Source organism: Chelon labrosus (assembly GCF_963514085.1).
Source record: "Chelon labrosus genome assembly, chromosome: 10".
NCBI classification, from domain to species: Eukaryota; Metazoa; Chordata; class Actinopteri; order Mugiliformes; family Mugilidae; genus Chelon; species Chelon labrosus.
The window spans coordinates 14850641-14868710 of record NC_140360.1 but is presented as its reverse complement, the minus strand read 5'-3'; the positions used below and the strand labels follow the sequence as shown (position 1 = coordinate 14868710).

Sequence of the window (18070 nt, the reverse complement as noted above, 5' to 3'; positions counted from 1 at the left end):
CCTGATGCAAAAAAAGAAACAGCCAAACAAAGACAAAACCAAACCAAAAGAGGGCGACAAGTTGCCTCTTAACATATGTTGCCCAAACTCACCACACACATACTACACTGTCTGTCTTTACATGTTTTGATGTGGGGAAGAGAAAATGACTAAAATGGAGGGATAAAAGTAGAGTTTTATTCTAAATCAACCAGACACCTCAGATCATCTAAACAGGAGTACAATTCAAAGGCTCTATTAAGCTTTTAGGTTTCCCAGTTAGACAAACATTATGCTATAGAGTTACAGTGAATATGCACACAGTGATCCAAACACAACAATACACAAACTATGTCATAATCACATACATTATTTCATTCAGCTTCCCATGATGTTTCATTCAGTCAAAATCCATCTAAAATAAGAATATTTCATAAAATTACCCATTAAATATTATAATTACTATTAAAACCAAAAAACACTAATTAGACCCCAAACACAAACTAAGGGCCCGTCCACACGTACGAAAACGATCTTTTTCCTCTCCGTTTTCGATCATCGTTTCAAGAAATATCCGCGTCCACAAGGATCCGTTTCAGCACGACCGAAAACGCTACTTCCTATTCCAGTGGCGCTGTTTCGGTTTCAGAAATTCACCAAAAAGGGAGAGGAAGATGCGGAGCATGCGCATAAAGCTTGAGCGCTGTTTACAAATCGCCTTTTTTGCTCAGCGTGGTGGCACAGGAGCATGATATTTTGCCCTAGTAACCCTAATAGGCTCAACATCGTCTCCAGCATGAAAACCAGCATGTAGTCCGCCATTGTTGTTGATGTTGTTACGAGACGTCTCGCGGGAGGTGGAAGGCTGCTCGGGAGTGTGGCGATGACGTCATCGTTTTCCCCGTATTCGCTGTCCACATGAAAACGCAAGAGCTGCGTTTTCGAATTTCTCCACCCTGGGACCCGTTTTCAGAAAAGTGCGTTTTAGGGCAATGCGTTTACAGGATACGTGTGGACGAAAGGCCAAAACGATGAAAAATTTATGCGTTTCGGCGTTTTTGCGTTTCGGTGTGGACGGGCCCTGAATATTCACGTTAAATGACTCTGTCACACATTTGATTCAACTCTTTTAAAATCCTGAGAATATAGAAACAAGTCTGTGACTGATACCTGAATATAACAAACATGACATTTTAAGAAGCCACGTCTGATGGTCAACAACAAAATTACACACATGCTATAAAACAGTGATTAGGTTATGTATTGTATATGTGTCATAAAAAGCTGCAAATGGGAGGGAGTCTAAAAAAGAAAGAATGGTGATCCCACTAAAATAAAGATATAATGGGTCCATAAAACCTGAGTACAGGTCTGAATAACCAATAATTCATGTGTATATACTCTTCTAATTTCTTTCAGGCGGTAAAACAGTGTCAAGTACATTAGAGTTTTTGTAGATGAAGGTTTTCTGTCCTCATTAACATTTTTCATCACGTTCACTCTCACTATACCAGTGTCAGAGTGTTTCTTTCCTATTTCAGTTTTGAGCTCCAGCTCCAGCTTCATGGTCCAAGATTCTTTTGAATTAAAAAGTATAGTGAGAGATGTGATTCAAAAGAACCAAAAACAAACACACACAAATTAAAAATAAACTATTTGAAGGTGCAACTACCTGCTTAAAGACACTGTTATATGAAGCCTTGTACTTGATTTTGAAATCCAGTTTCCAAAAATAGTTACAAGCAGTGGAAAATAATTTCACCCTATATTTAGCTGAAAAGACATTAATTGTTTAATGTTGTTTGATTTGTCATATTTTGAAGAGGACTGTGCACAGACGCCGCCCCATGTGCAGGTGGTTCAACTATGTATTAGTTCAGGTGTGTGCAGGTATTTTCCTCTAGGCTTTTGTTTTTATTTATTATTTTTTTTCTAGTTTGTGCCACGTTGATTTTCAGTACTGCTGCACAGGTTGTAATCTTTTAAAGAAATGTACAAACTTTCTGATCATTCCTTGATGTTTCTACACCACAAAATCCTGCTGACTGCTCCTCCTCCCATCACATTGATTGTAATGGACTGAAGCTTATCACTGTTATTCATTAGAACATTTGGCCTGACAACAAAGAGTATCTATATTATGTTCACATCTTAGATCTAAATCTTACCTCAGTACTTCAAATCCGTTTCTCTTGCACCAGTCACTAAACACTGCTTTGGCAGCTTCCAGATTTGCCTCATTGGTATTCTTCCAGTAAACCCGAATGATGTTCTCAGAAAAGCACGCTGGCAGAAAGCTGGACACCTGACAAGAACAACAGCAACATAAGTTTGCAAATGAAGATGTAGCCAAAGTCATCTTACAAAGAATTACAAACAAACAGAATATTAACACTAAGATTAAATTGTCATTGTCATTGCTGTAGTTCAAACTTGGGAATAGCTGATTGGGTATGCTCTGTCAGACTGCTCCTTTCCGTAGAAATATGTATCTTTAAGGGGGTCCTTGTCTTTCATCCCATAGTCAAAAGTAGCGACCTAAAAGAAGATGTGTGAGAGAGAAACTTGTGTTTATATTCACAAATGAATATCGGCCAATGGAGGCAAGAAAACATGTTACAATCAACGAAACCAAATATTTGAAGAAAAGTGTAGTGAAGTGATTTTATGAAACACTCACAACAACTTCAAAGTCGTCAAGTGGATTTTCAGTCTCAGAAAGGACCTGAGTCAGTTCCTGTTTCAAACTGTCAATAGTATCCTGACAGACCGGAGAGAGACCATGTGTCTTTATATTTATCTTTACATTTTTATTATTTGTTTTTAAATCTTCTTAATTGTGTTTTCTTACCCGTTGTATTTTGCTTCCTGGGTTGTCCATGTTCTTGAGTTCAGGAAGTGTGCAAAGTGAGAGGGAGCAGACACAGTGAGTTACTCACTAGCAAGAGGGCATTCACATTAAGCTGTCAAAGAACCTGTTTTAGTCTGTTTTGTCTCTTTTCACACTAATACAGGATTTATTTCCAGCTGCGAAATCATACAGATGGATCCTCTCTAACCTGCTGAGGAAAATATTGTCTGACAGGACGATATGAATTTTGATTTCTGAAAAGAGGTCATCTCTGGAAGCAGCAAGGAGTTTAATTGATGCTGTTTAATGGGCTGTCACGTAGCAGAGTGTCTGGAGCCAGCTGCTGTACTGATACACCACAGTTGTCTCTGAATAGTATAACATAATAATCTATTAAGCTGGCTGTCTTTCCATTGTGATTTTTACATCCCTTCACTGGGTACAGAGATATCTGTGAAAACTATTAGAAAACACTTGTGTTCAGTGGCAGTTCTAGACCAGTTTCACTGAGGGGGCCTGGCTGGGGCCAGGGGTTTTGTCAGAGGGGCACATTCAACCCGGGGCTAAAAATATATATGCAATTATCAATGATATATACATAAAGAACTATAGACAAAAAGCAATGGAGAGGAATACACAACTGGGGTTGCCAACCGTCCCTTGAAAAACGTAATTGTTTTGTATTTAGAAACAAAAGCACGCATCCCGTATCGAGCTGAAACAGGACGCACTTTGTCCCGTATTACCGTGAGAATCACAAATAGTGAGTAAAATGTCAGTGGAAGTAATAAATAACAGGGCACTTTATGTGAACATTTACGGTAAACTTATTATAATGAGCTGACAGCGGGAATACCGCTCGGTACTGTCGCTTGCGAAGAAGAAACAACTTTTCCTCACACTTTCTGTTTGCACTTTTCTTATTGCACTATTACAAGAAGAATGTTCTGCTTTCTATTGTTTTATATTAATTTATACAGTTTTAAGTTAAGCAGGACAGGTTTATGTTTAAGAAATATTCATTTTATTCTGTTATTTTGTTATTTTATAAACTGTTGAATAATAATTTGTTTTTCATGATTAATTCAATTCAGGTTTGAGTCAAATAGTTAAAAAAAAAAAAAAATCTTTTCACACACACAAATAAGGTCTGAAACAATCCACCACGCCGGGAAGGGTGAAGGTATTAGGGTCGGCCGGCCCTGCCAATGAAGTGTCCCTTATTTATTTTTGAGGGAGTTGGTAACCCTATACACAACACTTCAGCAGCCCAGTATATAAATAACATTTATTACATTAGGCTACTGTTGCGAGCTTGTTTTTTTGTTGTGGTAAGGTTTAACTAATGTTAGCTAGAAGCATGCAATCAAGTCAAGTTGACATTAACACCTGGTCTGGAAGGCTGCTATTATAATTCATAAAGTTAGCCAAAAACATTTCTTGACCAGAAGTCTTACCTTATAACAACACAATATTGTAATCGTTTCACTGCCTCTTGTCGGGTTGATGGTATCGAAACTGACCGCCGTTTTCGGTGGTGTAACGCACTAAATGATCCGACTAGAATGTTGAGCCACGCGCATTAGTTCCTCTTTTTGCATCGGCGCAATATCACAATTTTAATAATTACTATATAATCTTCGTTCTGAGGGGGGGCCACAGGGGGGTCCAGACTCAGTGTTACGGGGGCACTGGCCCCTGTTGGACCCCCCTTAGAACCGCCACTGCTTGTGTTCTCATACAAATAACTGCATGTTACCAGTGAGACAGCTGTACATTAGACCCTACAATTTTAAAATGTTTTACCGACATCATACACAAGTCAAGCGTGTTAAAATGAACATGAACTCCTCTCTACACACCTTGGCTTCACCCACAAACTTGTACAGTTTTCGAGAGACGATCCTCTTAAGAATCTCTCTTGCCTCCCTCAGATCTTCTGCCTCTTTTTGATCTTTTGAGTCAGAGTAGAGTATGTCTTCGAACAAGTGATCTGCAGAGCAAACAGAAATGAAGCGGGAGTTCAAACTGAATCACTTACCACAACTTCTTACAATCTATTTTACAATGGAAGCATTTGAAACAGCAGTTGCTCCTACTCCTCATTTACCATTTTTAACACTCTCCGCCAAACATAGTTTTTTCCAATCAAGGCTATTTACAGTATACCACTTATCATTGGTGACTCTGTAGGCCTCAAGCACCCCTAAATTTAGTCTTTGCACTACTAAATGATTATTAAGAATAAAAAATAGTAGTAGTAGTAATAATAATAATAATAATAATCTTGACAACTTCAAACATAAACCAGTAGAATGTCATGTTCTTGGTGTCAGGACATACAGTGCATTTACATTCTCATATTTACATATTAGTTCTCTAAATTGTGTCAAAAACATTAGCTGATGGAAGCTAGTGTTCAATAACTACAACGACAACTGTACATTTTCATGACTTTACTCGAACTTCTGCACGACAACAAGAACGACTGGCTCCAGCCTGGTGAGCTCTGAGTATAGTGTAGCTAAGAAGACTGCACTGTCAATGCCGTTCCAAGTGCCAAAGTCTCTCCAGCTAAAGTGCTTCGAACAACTCTCCTGATCCTCTTCGACTGCCAGCTTATAGGCGAGAATCTTCCAACCTCTCCAAGCAGCCCACCTTGAGTGCCTCCATTTGAAGATTTCCCATGGATGAATCACTGAACACCACCAGCTTTAGGGAGCTGTCTGAAACCTCAAAGTCACTTCCTCCGACTTCAGTTCTCTCATCAGTTTATTTGCACAGTGCAGGGTCTGAACATTGGAGTGCTTTGTACTGGACGCCAGGATAGATATGTCACACATTATGTTGGATCTGCTCTGCCTCGCCACCCACAATATTTGGCCAATCCTTGACTTGAGCATATCATATTCGGTGACTAGTGTCGGTGAGTCTTTTGGGAGCTCCTCTGTTCATTTCCTCAAAACCTCTTGCAACTAGTCTGGCTTTAGGTACAACACCACCTGGTGTCTCCTTGAGTGTGCACACCCACCTTGTAGAGATGCATTTCTGACTTTCATCTTTCACCTCTTAAAACACATTGTTCTGTTTCCAGTTGCTGAGTTCACCATGTTTGGCATGCATGAAGGCATCATCATTCACACAGGGACAGTGCACATTAATGAACTGATCTATTCAGACAGCAATAGACGTAAATATGCCGGATTTTAGCAACAATGCTAATTTGCATCCGCAGTCCCCAGGCAGGTAACACAAAAACATGATAAGACACCGACAATAGATCACAAAAGAGCACGCCACAAGACAGGACATTACTAAGAAAATAAGTCAATGGTTACAAGACTGGTTTGCTTTCAACCACTGGTTGAATTGAGTTTTGAAGGTTTGTAATGTGGGACACTCCCTTATGGAGAGTGGAAGACTGTTCCAGATCTTACTGGCCTTTACAGTAAGAACATTTTGTCCAAAGGCTGTTTTTCTTTGTGGGACCTCACAGTCTCCTCTAGAGGACGCCCTGGTCCTGAGACCGCTGTGAGCCCTTTTTTTAACCCTCGTGCTACCTTTGGGGTCTCTGGGACCCCAAGTGAATGGACAGACAGATAGAGATTATGCAAGAGGGTAGCACAAGGGTTAAGAAAGTCAAACATGGGAGGTGGGGCAAGTCCATGTAACACCTTGTACATCAAACAAGCAAATTTAAGATTTTTAAAATTCTCAAGGCTCAGTATGTTGTGCTTTTTGTTACAAACAGATGTTACAAATGTGAAATGACATTGGTTTTCTATCAAAGATCTTTAAAGATTTTTTATGTGTGAGTGATTCAATGATTTTGCATGTATTTACACCTGAAGGTGACCAACATGTAATACAATATTCAATGTCTGACAGGATTGTTGAGTGTAAAAACATTCTAGCAGCAAAAAGGTCGTATTTGTTTAAAATTTTTCAAATTGAATTTCACTATATTCTTTTAATGTGACTCTTGAAACATAATGTGGAATCAAGAGTCACACCAAGGTACTTGAATTCGGAAACAATTTATACACCTGTATGTTTGATGTCCAATGGTTGCTTTGTGAACATCATACAAACAGTTTTAGTTGTGTTTAGTGGCAGCCAAGATTTATAAAGCCACTCATCTACAGGAACCATAACTGAAGTAAGGACAGAGACTACTTCGTGAATATTTTTTGGACATAACTTAGCATGCTCAGATGGACCCAGTTGAAGATTGTCTACTTGTCCGAAGTCCACTGATGCAGTTGTGCCAGCAGTTTCCTTAGGCTCTGTGTACTGTAAATTGTACAAGTTTTTGTATGTTGCAGTGGCCTTTCCTTCCCAGCTGAGGATTCTGCCAGTGTGTTTTAGGTGTTTCGAAGCATTTGATACAATTAAATGTGGCGACATCTGCTGGTTAAAATTATACATAGCATTCCCATGAAACAAAGGGTTGTGAAACAGAAAGTCGTGTTTGCTTAACAATAAAGGATCTACAGTATATGCATCTTGAAATGCTTGTTTTTTTTCTTTTATAGAAAATAATATACTTGTACGAGCTTGCCATCATATAATACTGTATGTTTTAGATATATGCTTTTTCAAGATTGATAGAAGTACAAAAATATATGTACAAAATAAGTGAAATGCTTGTGCATCTAGGGAAGGTGATGACAGTAGTTGTACAAAATGCCTGTGAAACTGGTAAGTGGATTTGGGTGGTTCAGAGATTTTTATTTAAAAACAAGATAATTTCAGCTGAGTTAGGCTTTAGTCTGTTCCGCTTATATGTATGTATATAGGTATGTAAATCAGTGTATAGTGTGTGAATGCCTATGTGCCAATGTGAGTAAGCAAGTTAATCTAATGTTATACTAGTCTTACCTTAAACTTCACTCCCCCTCGTTCTAAATCAATGAAACTACGTAACATATGTAAAATTCTGCTCCTCTCAAAAACCCACAACCATCTGAGGAATTGTACCCATTTATAAGCATTGTGAGTTTGACAATCCCGCCCTGTATTCAAAACTGGAGTGACACATCGCTGATGACGGCTGATATCAGTGTGACGTAATCAAGCTTCATTTGGGGAGTCACGCGATTTTCGTCTGGTTCGAGCATAACATCTCTACTGTAGCCATGCACATTGGACCATGAACACTTATCCAGCAGTGAATGAAGTGCTTCACTATCTCCTTGGGTTTATTGGTGGTAATAATGCTTCCTGCACTGAATCATTTGAAGTGGTCAAGGATACCACACTCCTGGCTCCGGTTCATGTAAGTCCATAGCTACAGTTTCATTGTAGGTTGAGGCCATGGGTAAACCTACTGCTGGCTTTTGCTTTGGCTTACTGTATCGGATGCATGTCTCACAGTTCTTTACAATATCCTTCAGGATTTTGGTGAACTCATCAGCATTACCTGAGCAGGTCAGTAGTTTTTGCAGTCTGTCAACTGAGGCATGTCCAAACTGCTTCTGATGTTTCAATAGAATTTTTCAGTTTTTCCTGTTTTTTCATACTCTGTCACAATGAGGTTGCCATCTTCATTTTGGACGTCACCTCCATCTGGAGTATGGCTTTGTCATTCTCAATGTCCAAAACTGCACCTGCTCTTTTCCGTGAAGTTTTGCTTAAAAGCAAAGGGATATTGGCTGGGACAACTTCTGTCTCAATTTGACATTTATTCTGTGCTATCACAGCTGGGATTTTCACTTTCTTTGTGGAATGGACAATTCTCCCATCGCCAAACTTGAATGGTCTTGCACTTTTTATGTCCTTCATTTTCAGTAAATCATTCTTCTATAGTTCTATAGTTTCTATATTTTAATTTATCTTATTTTATTTTATTTTATGCGTAACAACACCAAAGCAAATTCCTTGTATGTACAAACATGCTTGGCAATAAAGTCTTTTCTGATTCTGACTCTGATTCTGTGTTAGTTGACTGACATAACGATCAAGCCATTTTTCGCCACACACTGTTCTGGTGCAAGCTGTGTCAATCACAGCAGATCCCAAAGACTTCACCATGAAAAAAGTAATGTTGCATTCCTCAAGCTCTGTTTGTCTTTCATCTTCTGTTAGTTTAGCATGTTCATTTTTGTGGGGGCAGTCCTTTGCCCAGTGATATATGCTTAGGCAGACTGCACATCTCGTTCTCCTAAAGTATCTGTCAAGCGGATTGGTACCTTGACCAGCTGTTTGATGTTGCAGATTTGACCTATTTTCTTTCCTGCCGGTAAACTTTGTGCAGTAGGCAGCGTCAGTAGCATCTCCACTCACCTGCAGTGCATCGGCGCCCCTTTGGCGTAGTATCGCCAAATATCCTCTTCAAGGCGGCCTTCATGTTGTCAAACGTGAGGCTTGGACAAGCTGCAAACGCCAACTGTCTTTAACATTAAGTCCCGCAGTGTCTAGCAGCTTGAATGCTAACACCACGTCTGGAAGCTCCATTTTGAACTGGCGAATTCTGTTGTACCTCTGCTCAAACTCGACAATGTAATCTACCATCGAAACGCCATTGTCTTTCGTTATCCGGTCAAACTCTGTGTATGCCTCGTATTGGCGGTCCTTTTCCTCTTTCAAAAACACTGAGCCCAATTTCATCAGAAGTGTAGTCATTCTATCATCTTTGTTTAAATCCACTGCGGCGATTTCCAGCGCGCTGTCCCTCGCTCTTCCCATTAGTGACAAGGCAACCACCAAGACCTGCTTTTTCTTATCCCAGTCAGTAACCAATCTCCAGATCCAGACCTAATTTGTCCAGCTTTCGTAAGATTTCTTCTCATCAAACGCTGGCGGAACTTTATAATTACCAGCTACCATCCTCTGCTACCATTGTTAGTTCAAAAACTAAGACGACAAATTACTTTACTCGAACTTCTGCATGACAACAACAATGACTGACTCCGTACATTGTATTGTACATTGTATCCATACATGAATACACTTGTGTTTCTAGCGAAACAAAAACAGTCATATTGGATTGGCGGTGAGAAAAGTCAAAGTTAATCTTGTCATGCCCTGTTTTGTCGGTGACTAGCTGCAGCCCAATATTATGAGAGATGGCAAGCTCAAAAGGTTTCTTATCTCATGGATAAGCATAAGCCAGTAATGGTTGTTATAAATTGATTTGGAACAATTGATACATTTTATTGTGAATTAAATTCTTTTTGGTTGTTATGTTTGCCTTCTGGATGGCAGCATACAAAGTAAGAGATCAGTATAGAGTGGAAGAGAAGGAGAGAAAGCAGGATGTAGATAGCAAAAGGAGAGAAACAACAATGTCTAATGAATGATTAATTCTATTTTAATCTCCTGATAATTTGGTGGACTGTGCCCGTGTTGTTAAGTGATTGAATAAATGTTGTGCACTTTCTCCCCAAATCTGTGTTGCTGCGAATTGGTCTTTAACTTACAGTACTGGGGGAAATTCTTCTCTTTTCTTCTAAAACAGGTGTACTGAAATCTGTGATCATTCAAAGTAACACTGTAATGTGTGACTACTTTCCAAGCAGCTAAACATAATTTATTATGTATTATTGTGGTATTACTGTCTTAATTGCAAGGCACTGTATGTGTGACATTCTGATCGGGGGCTGAGACCCCCTAAAAGTCTATTCCTCTGATTGCCCCTGATGTTTGAGACTTTGTCCTGCTCTTTACTGGATTTAAGGAGTCCAACAAACCCAGCCAAATTTGTTAAAAGTGGTAACATACAGTGTAAAAAAAACAAAAAAAAAAAACAATAAGAACTATTCAAAGCTCAGGAGTCAAATGGATTCATGTTGAAATGTCTGATAGTTGTTGTGGTGCTCATGCCGACATTTAGATGTTATAGACTGTGACGTCAACTTCAGCACCTCAGTAGTGGATCTCTGGGTGATTAATAACTGAGTCATCTAGCACTGATAATGCTTAAAATAATTCAGAAAATTGTGAAATATAAATAAATCTCTATTAGTATGTATGTATCCATGTGAACAAAGCAAACATAGTATGGGATATAACATTGAAGACAGAAAGGATGTTTTTAAATCATGTAGTGTATTTTAAACATGCAAGAGATGGCATCCACTGACCTGTCAGCTTGCTGTAGGCCTCCATGTCTTTCTTGGCTTCAGAAAGTTTGTACTTCTTATCTGAACCTTGAATCTGGATGTGATCATCTGCTTTTATGAAGGCATCTTTGATCCTGATGAACAGACCCAACAAATAATAACTTTATGGAACATTTTGCTGCATCCGATAGAATAGAGAGAATCATGAAGCAAATTAAATAAGCTACAGCAGGTAGTAGACCATGATAATAGCTGTAGAGTACCAGCATGGGAGGGGTTGGTACTCACATAATCTCTATATTCACTTTTACTCTGTGCTGATAGGCTCTTCTGTGGAGGTAGTTCCTTGTATGGAACATGTTATACAGATTGTCCACCTCCTGTTGAGAGTATTGAGTATAGTTTAGTCACAGATAATCAGGTTAATTAATTGTTGTTTCAAAGAAGATAAAAATCAGGTGTAGACACCTTGTCTCTGGAGCAGATTTGTTTCACGATTTTCTTCTCCTTGTCTCTGGGGGAAATTTGCACATCACACACCCTGGCAAACTTAATGAAACGCCAATGGTCAAAGTCGTTCTGGATGCCCAGGTGGTGGCAGTCCCTGAGGTGAGAAGATACATGAGTAGAAATATACTATATGTATGATGTTAGAATGCAGCAGTAATTAAAACTAGTCAGGACAGTATTGTTATTATTTATGGGAAGCAATACACAGTAGCTCCTCACTATACACCACAAAGTGAATTGTTCTAAAGCATCTCCACCTGGCAAAGTAGTCAAACTTGTCCACATCAATGCCGTTTCTCTTGTTTGACACAATTTCATAGAGGAAGGATTTGTTCTCTCCACGACCTTTATACGGCCACTGTGGAGGCAACAGCAGAATAGTGGCGTTAGACACTGACAGTAAAGATGATACTGACTGATTTCACAATATTAGTAGTGACAGTACCTCGCCCTCCACTGCATCAGTGTTCAGAGGTCCATTAATCATCTCCTTGATGAAGACTTTGTCATGTGGACGGACCAATTTCTTTCTCTCCCACTCTTCCCACAGACCATTAGAGTCCATCAGATGATCAAACATTTCAATAGAAGCATCCTCATGCTACAAGGTATGAGAAGTTTAATGGTCAGGTATAATAACAAAATCACAGTGGCTCACTGCTCAAGTAGAAGATCTCTAACCTCTTGACCTCTGTTATTTTACAAATACATCAAAAGTTGCACATGACGTTAGTTCATGTGCAACATGTACAAGCTTCTTTTTGGACAGCCCCATTTCTCTTTAAAATTTGTTCTGTTAATTTTAACTATAATGCTTTTTCAAGTTTAAATTCTGAATTCAGAAAGGTTTTGTGTTGAATTGATATTACTTCATTAGAGCAATAATTAACAATGTCAGGATAACATCCAAGATTTCATCAAAAACACACACACACAATCACACACTGGTATTGTGATGCAGTTTTGTTCTGTGCTATTAAGTCAAACATCAAATACAACAGAAATAGTAACCTTCCATTTCCTTTCTTCTTTTCTTTTTCTTTTCTTCTCCTTCTCCTCCTTCTCCTTCTCCATCTGCAATGCTTCAGGAATGAACAGACCATCAAAGAGGTGAGAAAAGGGCCCGTGTCCTAGATATGGAGAAAAAAAATAAAAAAATGAATGAATACCAGGGATGCACAAAATATTTGGCCACCAAAAATTTTCGGTTGAAAATGGCCCAAAAGTGCACTTTCGGTTTTCAGCCGAAAGACTTCTATCACTGAAACAACACGGTCGAAACAGGAAGTTGTGACGGGCATGTCTCCTGTGTGGACATATTTCAATATATAAAGCATTATATAAATATTATATAAAGACCCACTGATAGCAATTTGCAAAACGTGTAATGGTGAAATTTCAAGAGGGGTGGATCTGCAAAGAACTTCTCCATTAATTTATTACCTGAAATACAAACATCCAAGCAAGGAAGTTTCCCAGTGGTGGTGCCGGTGCCCAATTCGTCAATCGCGATAGACCGGTAGATCGCGAAGGCAGTGCGGGTAGATCGCGTGACATTGGGGAAAAAAATGTTTTAGATGTTAGTCTAATCATTTATCTGCTGCACCTCCAAAACAAACAGCAAGAAACGTTCATCTTTTTGTTTTTTTTTCACTTTTTGTTGCGAAATGCCCATTCAGCGGCACACATCCACAGCCATGCACAACTTCAATTAAGACTTTCTTAAAGGGACAGCGCTATTTTTCTAAAGGTGCAGTGCACCAATTTTTGTTAATAAAAATAAAAACAAATATGCTCAGTCTAACCGCACAGTGGATCGATGCTGATTTCCAGCTGCAAAAGCTTCTGCTCCATTATTATTTAATGTACACATGAGTGGAGTCAAGTTAAACATTTTATTTTGAATTTTATTTTATTTTATATTGTGCATTGTTGGAATGTGCTAAATAAATATTTTCAGAATTTTGTAATTAATTTATTCTTTGAAACATTAATATTAATTTATGCAAGTGCAATGCCTTGATTTTAGTGAGGTTAATACACAGTCATAGCTATAAATGCAATGGCACTAATAATTGTCATAATAATTTCTTTTCGGTTTTCGGCCTCAGTTTTGGCCAAGAATTTTCATTTCGATGCGTTTTATGTCAGTGCAAAAGAAACAACAGAAGTCACATGGATATGCCATGCTCAGAAATCTAAAGAAAAAGTGGAATTAAATAGTTTCCATTCAAATGTAACAAAGGTTTCAACTAAACTTTGAGAAAAAACAAAAAGACTATACATTTTATGAATGATTTGAAGAGACTGTGATTAATAAGCATCCAAAATCTCAATGAACTGTGAAATATAATACCCCATGATTGTAAATTTAACACTGAAATTACAACATCTGAGGGATAATTTCTTACCTTCCTTCATTAGAAAGAGAAACAAACATTACACATTAGACTTTATTTGTTATTGTCTGCTACATCATTGGCCATGAAATCATGTTGTTTCCCAATCTGTGAATAGCTTCACTATATGTTTCACATTTAATCACACCCAACAATAACGCTTTAAAATCAAATTCATGTAGAAGTAGAGAGATGTGTATCACTTACCCAGGTCATGACAAAGACCTGCAATCTGGACACAAAGGATGTCTCTCTCATCTATCTTGAGTTCTGGCTGCCTGGATTTCAGAGCTTTTGCAAGCTCTCCTGCTAAGTATGCCACCCTGTGTCACCAAATAGTGCACACACACATTATAAACATGATTATACCTCTACTTATTTAAACAGTTTGTTTACTTTAGTTTTATTGTCCTTTATTGCTTTGTCACACACCAGTCTTTCCTTTAATTTGGACAGTGTGCTGGTGTGACTCCATGAGGACGTACCCGATGGAGTGTTCAAAGCGGTTGTGGGATGCTCCAGGGTAAACAAAATAGCCCCCACCAAGCTGTTTGATGTTTCTTAGTCTCTGGAACTGAGGTAGGTCAATAATTTTGACAAGAAGAGGGTGTAACTCCACATGGCCATGGATGGGATCACTAAACACCTGGTGAATGGAAATAAAATAATACAATAAGACACACAGTGCAGTTCTCACACAGCTGTCAGCCATTTCTCACAACAGTACTGTTTGTATATTTGTGTCTTATTCCTTTGTTGATTGTTTTTTTTTTTTTCCTTGTTATTGTGTTTCTGCCTTTCTATTTTTTAAATTCCGTGGTGTATATTACACTTTCTGCTGCTGTAACGGTTGAATTTCCCCGTTGTGGGATAAATAAAGTATAATCTAATCTAATCTATCTATCAGTACTGGACAGTACTGTACTGTCTGAGTCATTATTTTTCCCAGTCTCGTTATCACATTTGTTGTAGACCGAGAATGGACTCAACAACAGAAAATAAACATGCACAACTTTAATTTCGTGGTTCATTTACTGACGATGGCCTCGTATTACCTTGTCTGGTCCAGCTGCTGTTGTTGCCATTATAATCCCTAGATAAAACAAACAAGAAGCACAAGAGAAAGACTTTCAGGTTGTTGTTGTTACACTGCAGTAATGATACTGTTTGAGAAGGTTTGACTTTGTACACGTTTGTTTCTTTATATAGTTTTATAGATATTGTTGCTATGTTTTAGGAGTGACTCACCCTATGCACATTGAACCCAGATAAGCAAGATTGGCATCTTGAAGACTGTTAGCAAGTTTTTTTTTTTCTTAAGAGTACTCTGTAAATAGAAATGTATTTGTATTTTTACTAAAACGAGTAGGCTTTATATTAGCTGAAACTTTCATTATTTAATTATTAAATACAAATACCAAACCATAAAATGCTTCCTCTGGATAAATCTTCTTCTGCTGCTTCCTCTGCAGCAACATGTATGTGAACAAAACTTTTAGGAGATAATATCTTCTTGTATGAGACCCAAAGAGTCCAAGCATAAAACCAAAGGAAGGCATATAGTAATGTCTACAAGCTCTTCAAGACTGCTCATTTGTTTTGTGTCTCTAGAAAATGCAGATGATTTGTCATCTATAAAACTATATAAAGATAGATATGTTTCTTTATATAGTTTTATAGATGTTGCAGCTAGGTTAAAGGAGTGACATGATCTCAGATAAGTAAGATTGGCATCTTGAAGACTGCTAGCATGTATTGTTTTTTTTTCTTAAGAGTACTCAGTTAATAGTAATGTATTTGTAGACAAGACAAGTAGTCTTTATATTAGCTGGAAATGTCATTATTTAAACATTAATTACAAATACCAACCCAGAAAAGTCACCTCTAGATAAATCTTTTAAGTCCTTCTTTTTGCAGGTATGTCCACAAACATGTCAGATGTCAAATTCGCCTCTCATTCATGTAGACCTGACAAGTGCTGAAGATATTTCAAGATAGTCTGATGAATAATATTATATCCTACAGTTTAATACAGCCAATCAGGACAGACCACACTGACAGATAACCTGGGGTTTTAATATCAGCCTTTTAAACCTTGACCACAAATATGAGATTGGTCACTGCCATCATTCTGAAAACATTTCACATAATTCATACATAATAGTACATGTCTTCCTCATTTCTAACCTTGACAAAGTAGAAAAAACAGTAGACTGTTTACAATTCTTCTGCTGCTTCCTCTGCATCGACATGTATGTGAACAAAACTCTCCCACAAATGAAGCATTAGATCTTCTCTGTCTTCCGGTCGAAACGGTTCAACTGAAGGAGTCAAACTTTTATATAGAAAATGTCTGTTCACTATGAATTGATTCAAGCAATACATCAAGGTGGCTATAGCGCTAGCATTACCGGTAGCACAAAATGTAAACAGTCCGAACGTGTATAAATTCCTCCCGTTTCTCAATATGCAGCTTGTCACTCTTCTCACTGTTTGTCGTGGAAACAACCACAAGCTACAAGTTACACACTGTTTTGTGCACTTCTAACCAACAAACTAACACAGAAAATCTCTGTATCACGCTCACTCTCCGTAGACTGTGTTTCACTTTCCTTGTCCGTGCTGAATCGCCTGAGACCTGACGCTCCTGCCGATCGATATTAACCCCATAAATGCTGGTCGAGACAGTTTCCAGAAATACATTGTCCTTGAAATTAAACAATAAACAACTAATACTTTTTAAAACTCCTTTTAACCTTCTATCATAACTTTTAAAATTAATTTCAACCTTTTTTTTATCTCACTTTTTATATGCTTTGAATACTAACTGATTCTACAGATTCTGAGCATCTCTTATTACCTCATGTTTTTAACCGGGTTACATTCAGATATATCTATGGTCTCTCATTGTACTGTATGCAAGGACAATAAAGGCATCCCATTGTTCTGAAATATATTTTGTCATTGTCGTCTTCTCGATGCCAACGAAATATAGCAGCAGCCTCAGCAGGGAAGTCCAAACACCTCTCTCCCAAGCCACTTCCACCAGCTTCTCCAGAGGGATCCCCAGACGTTTCCAAATCAGACAAGAGATATAATCCCTCCATCGTGTCCTGGGTCAGCCCTGGGGCCTCCTTCTGGTGGGACATGCCTGAAATACCTCTCCCGGGAGGTGTCCGGGAGGCATCCTTACAGGATGCCCTAGCCACTTCAACTGACTTCTCTCAAGGTGGAGGAGCAGAGGTTCTACTTTGAGCTCCCCCCATGTGTCCGAGCTCCTTACCCTATCGCTAAGGCTGAGCCCGGGCACCCTGCAAGGGAAACTCATTTTGGCCGCTTGTATCCGCAATCTCATTCTTTCGGTCATTACCGAATTATTATTAAAGGGGAACTCCGGCGCAAAATGAACCTGGGGTTAATAACACATGTGTACCGAGTTCGACCGTTCTCTGGTATTTATTTTCATGCATTTGTTTTGTTAGTCAAATGTGACCAGTTTTCTTGCAAACCACTAATTAGCGTATAACGCTAGCCTTCGGGGCACACCTACACATAAAAAGAAATCGCTATTTCTATACCACTAACAAGGCTCACAATATCACCACACTTACATGGTAGCATAACTAGGGTCTCTACATGTAAACCGAAGCATTGAGAACTTTGCAAGTATACAGGCAGTGTATTAAAAAAGGAACACAGTACCGTTCATGTCTGGCTCGCATATCCAGGCGGGCGCCATCTTGGGGAAACTGAACTGTCTGTTGCCGGAAGAAAGCACTGAGAGCATAGAGAAGCACTGAACGAAGAGAGTTCAGTTTCCCCAAGATGGCGCCCGCCTGGATATGCGAGCCAGACATGAACGGTACTGTGTTCTTTTTTTAATAAATTGCCTGTATACTTGCAAAGTTCTCAATGCTTCGGTTTACATGTAGAGACCCTAGTTATGCTACCATGTAAGTGTGGTGATATTGTGAGCCTTGTTAGTGGTATAGAAATAGCGATTTTTTTTTATGTGTAGGTGTGCCCCGAAGGCTAGCGTCATATGCTAATTAGCGGTTTGCAAGAAAACTGGTCACATTTGACTAACAAAACAAATGCATGAAAACAAATACCAGAGAACGGTCGAACTCGGTACACGTGTTATTAACCCCAGGTTCATTTTGCGCCAGAGTTCCCCTTTAAGTTCATGACCATAGGAGAGGGTTGGAACGACGTAGATCGAACGGTAAATTGAGAGCTTTGCCCTTTCGGCTTAGCTCTCTCTTTAC

At 38.7% G+C, this 18070-nt stretch overlaps 1 protein-coding gene across 4 annotated transcripts; it reads right to left on the bottom strand.

The window, feature by feature from the left end:
• Positions 1-602: 602 nt before the first annotated feature.
• Positions 603-16854, bottom strand: LOC311493884 (deoxynucleoside triphosphate triphosphohydrolase SAMHD1-like). 4 transcript variants are annotated; one of them, XM_084552689.1, is made up of 14 exons: positions 15990-16854; positions 14858-14895; positions 14288-14448; positions 14010-14125; positions 12415-12533; positions 11849-12004; positions 11661-11761; positions 11362-11497; positions 11182-11273; positions 10915-11027; positions 4693-4823; positions 2831-2863; positions 2660-2740; positions 603-2517 (listed from the first exon to the last, which is right to left on the bottom strand). In XM_084552689.1, the coding sequence occupies exons 2-14, from the start codon at positions 14885-14887 to the stop codon at positions 2407-2409; spliced, it is 1380 nt and encodes a 459-aa protein (XP_084408815.1). In that variant the 5' UTR covers positions 14888-14895; positions 15990-16854; the 3' UTR covers positions 603-2406. The 4 variants fall into 4 exon arrangements, with proteins under 4 accessions (XP_084408815.1, XP_084408816.1, XP_084408814.1 ...); XM_084552690.1 differs by lacking the exon at positions 15990-16854 and having other exon boundaries at positions 14858-15100; XM_084552688.1 differs by lacking the exon at positions 15990-16854 and having other exon boundaries at positions 14288-15100.
• Positions 16855-18070: the final 1216 nt, after the last annotated feature.

Bases quoted from the DNA above. Each gene is read 5' to 3' on its own strand.
- LOC311493884 (XM_084552688.1), bottom strand. From the start codon at position 14,514: ATGGCTGACAGCTGTGTGAGAACTGCACTGTGTGTCTTATTGTATTAT. The intron at 11,762-11,848 runs GTACTGTCACTA...TTGCCTCCACAG, and splicing joins CTGATGCAGTGGAGGGCGAG to TGGCCGTATAAAGGTCGTGG. The intron at 2,518-2,659 runs GTGAGTGTTTCA...ATCTTCTTTTAG, and splicing joins TTGACGACTTTGAAGTTGTT to GTCGCTACTTTTGACTATGG.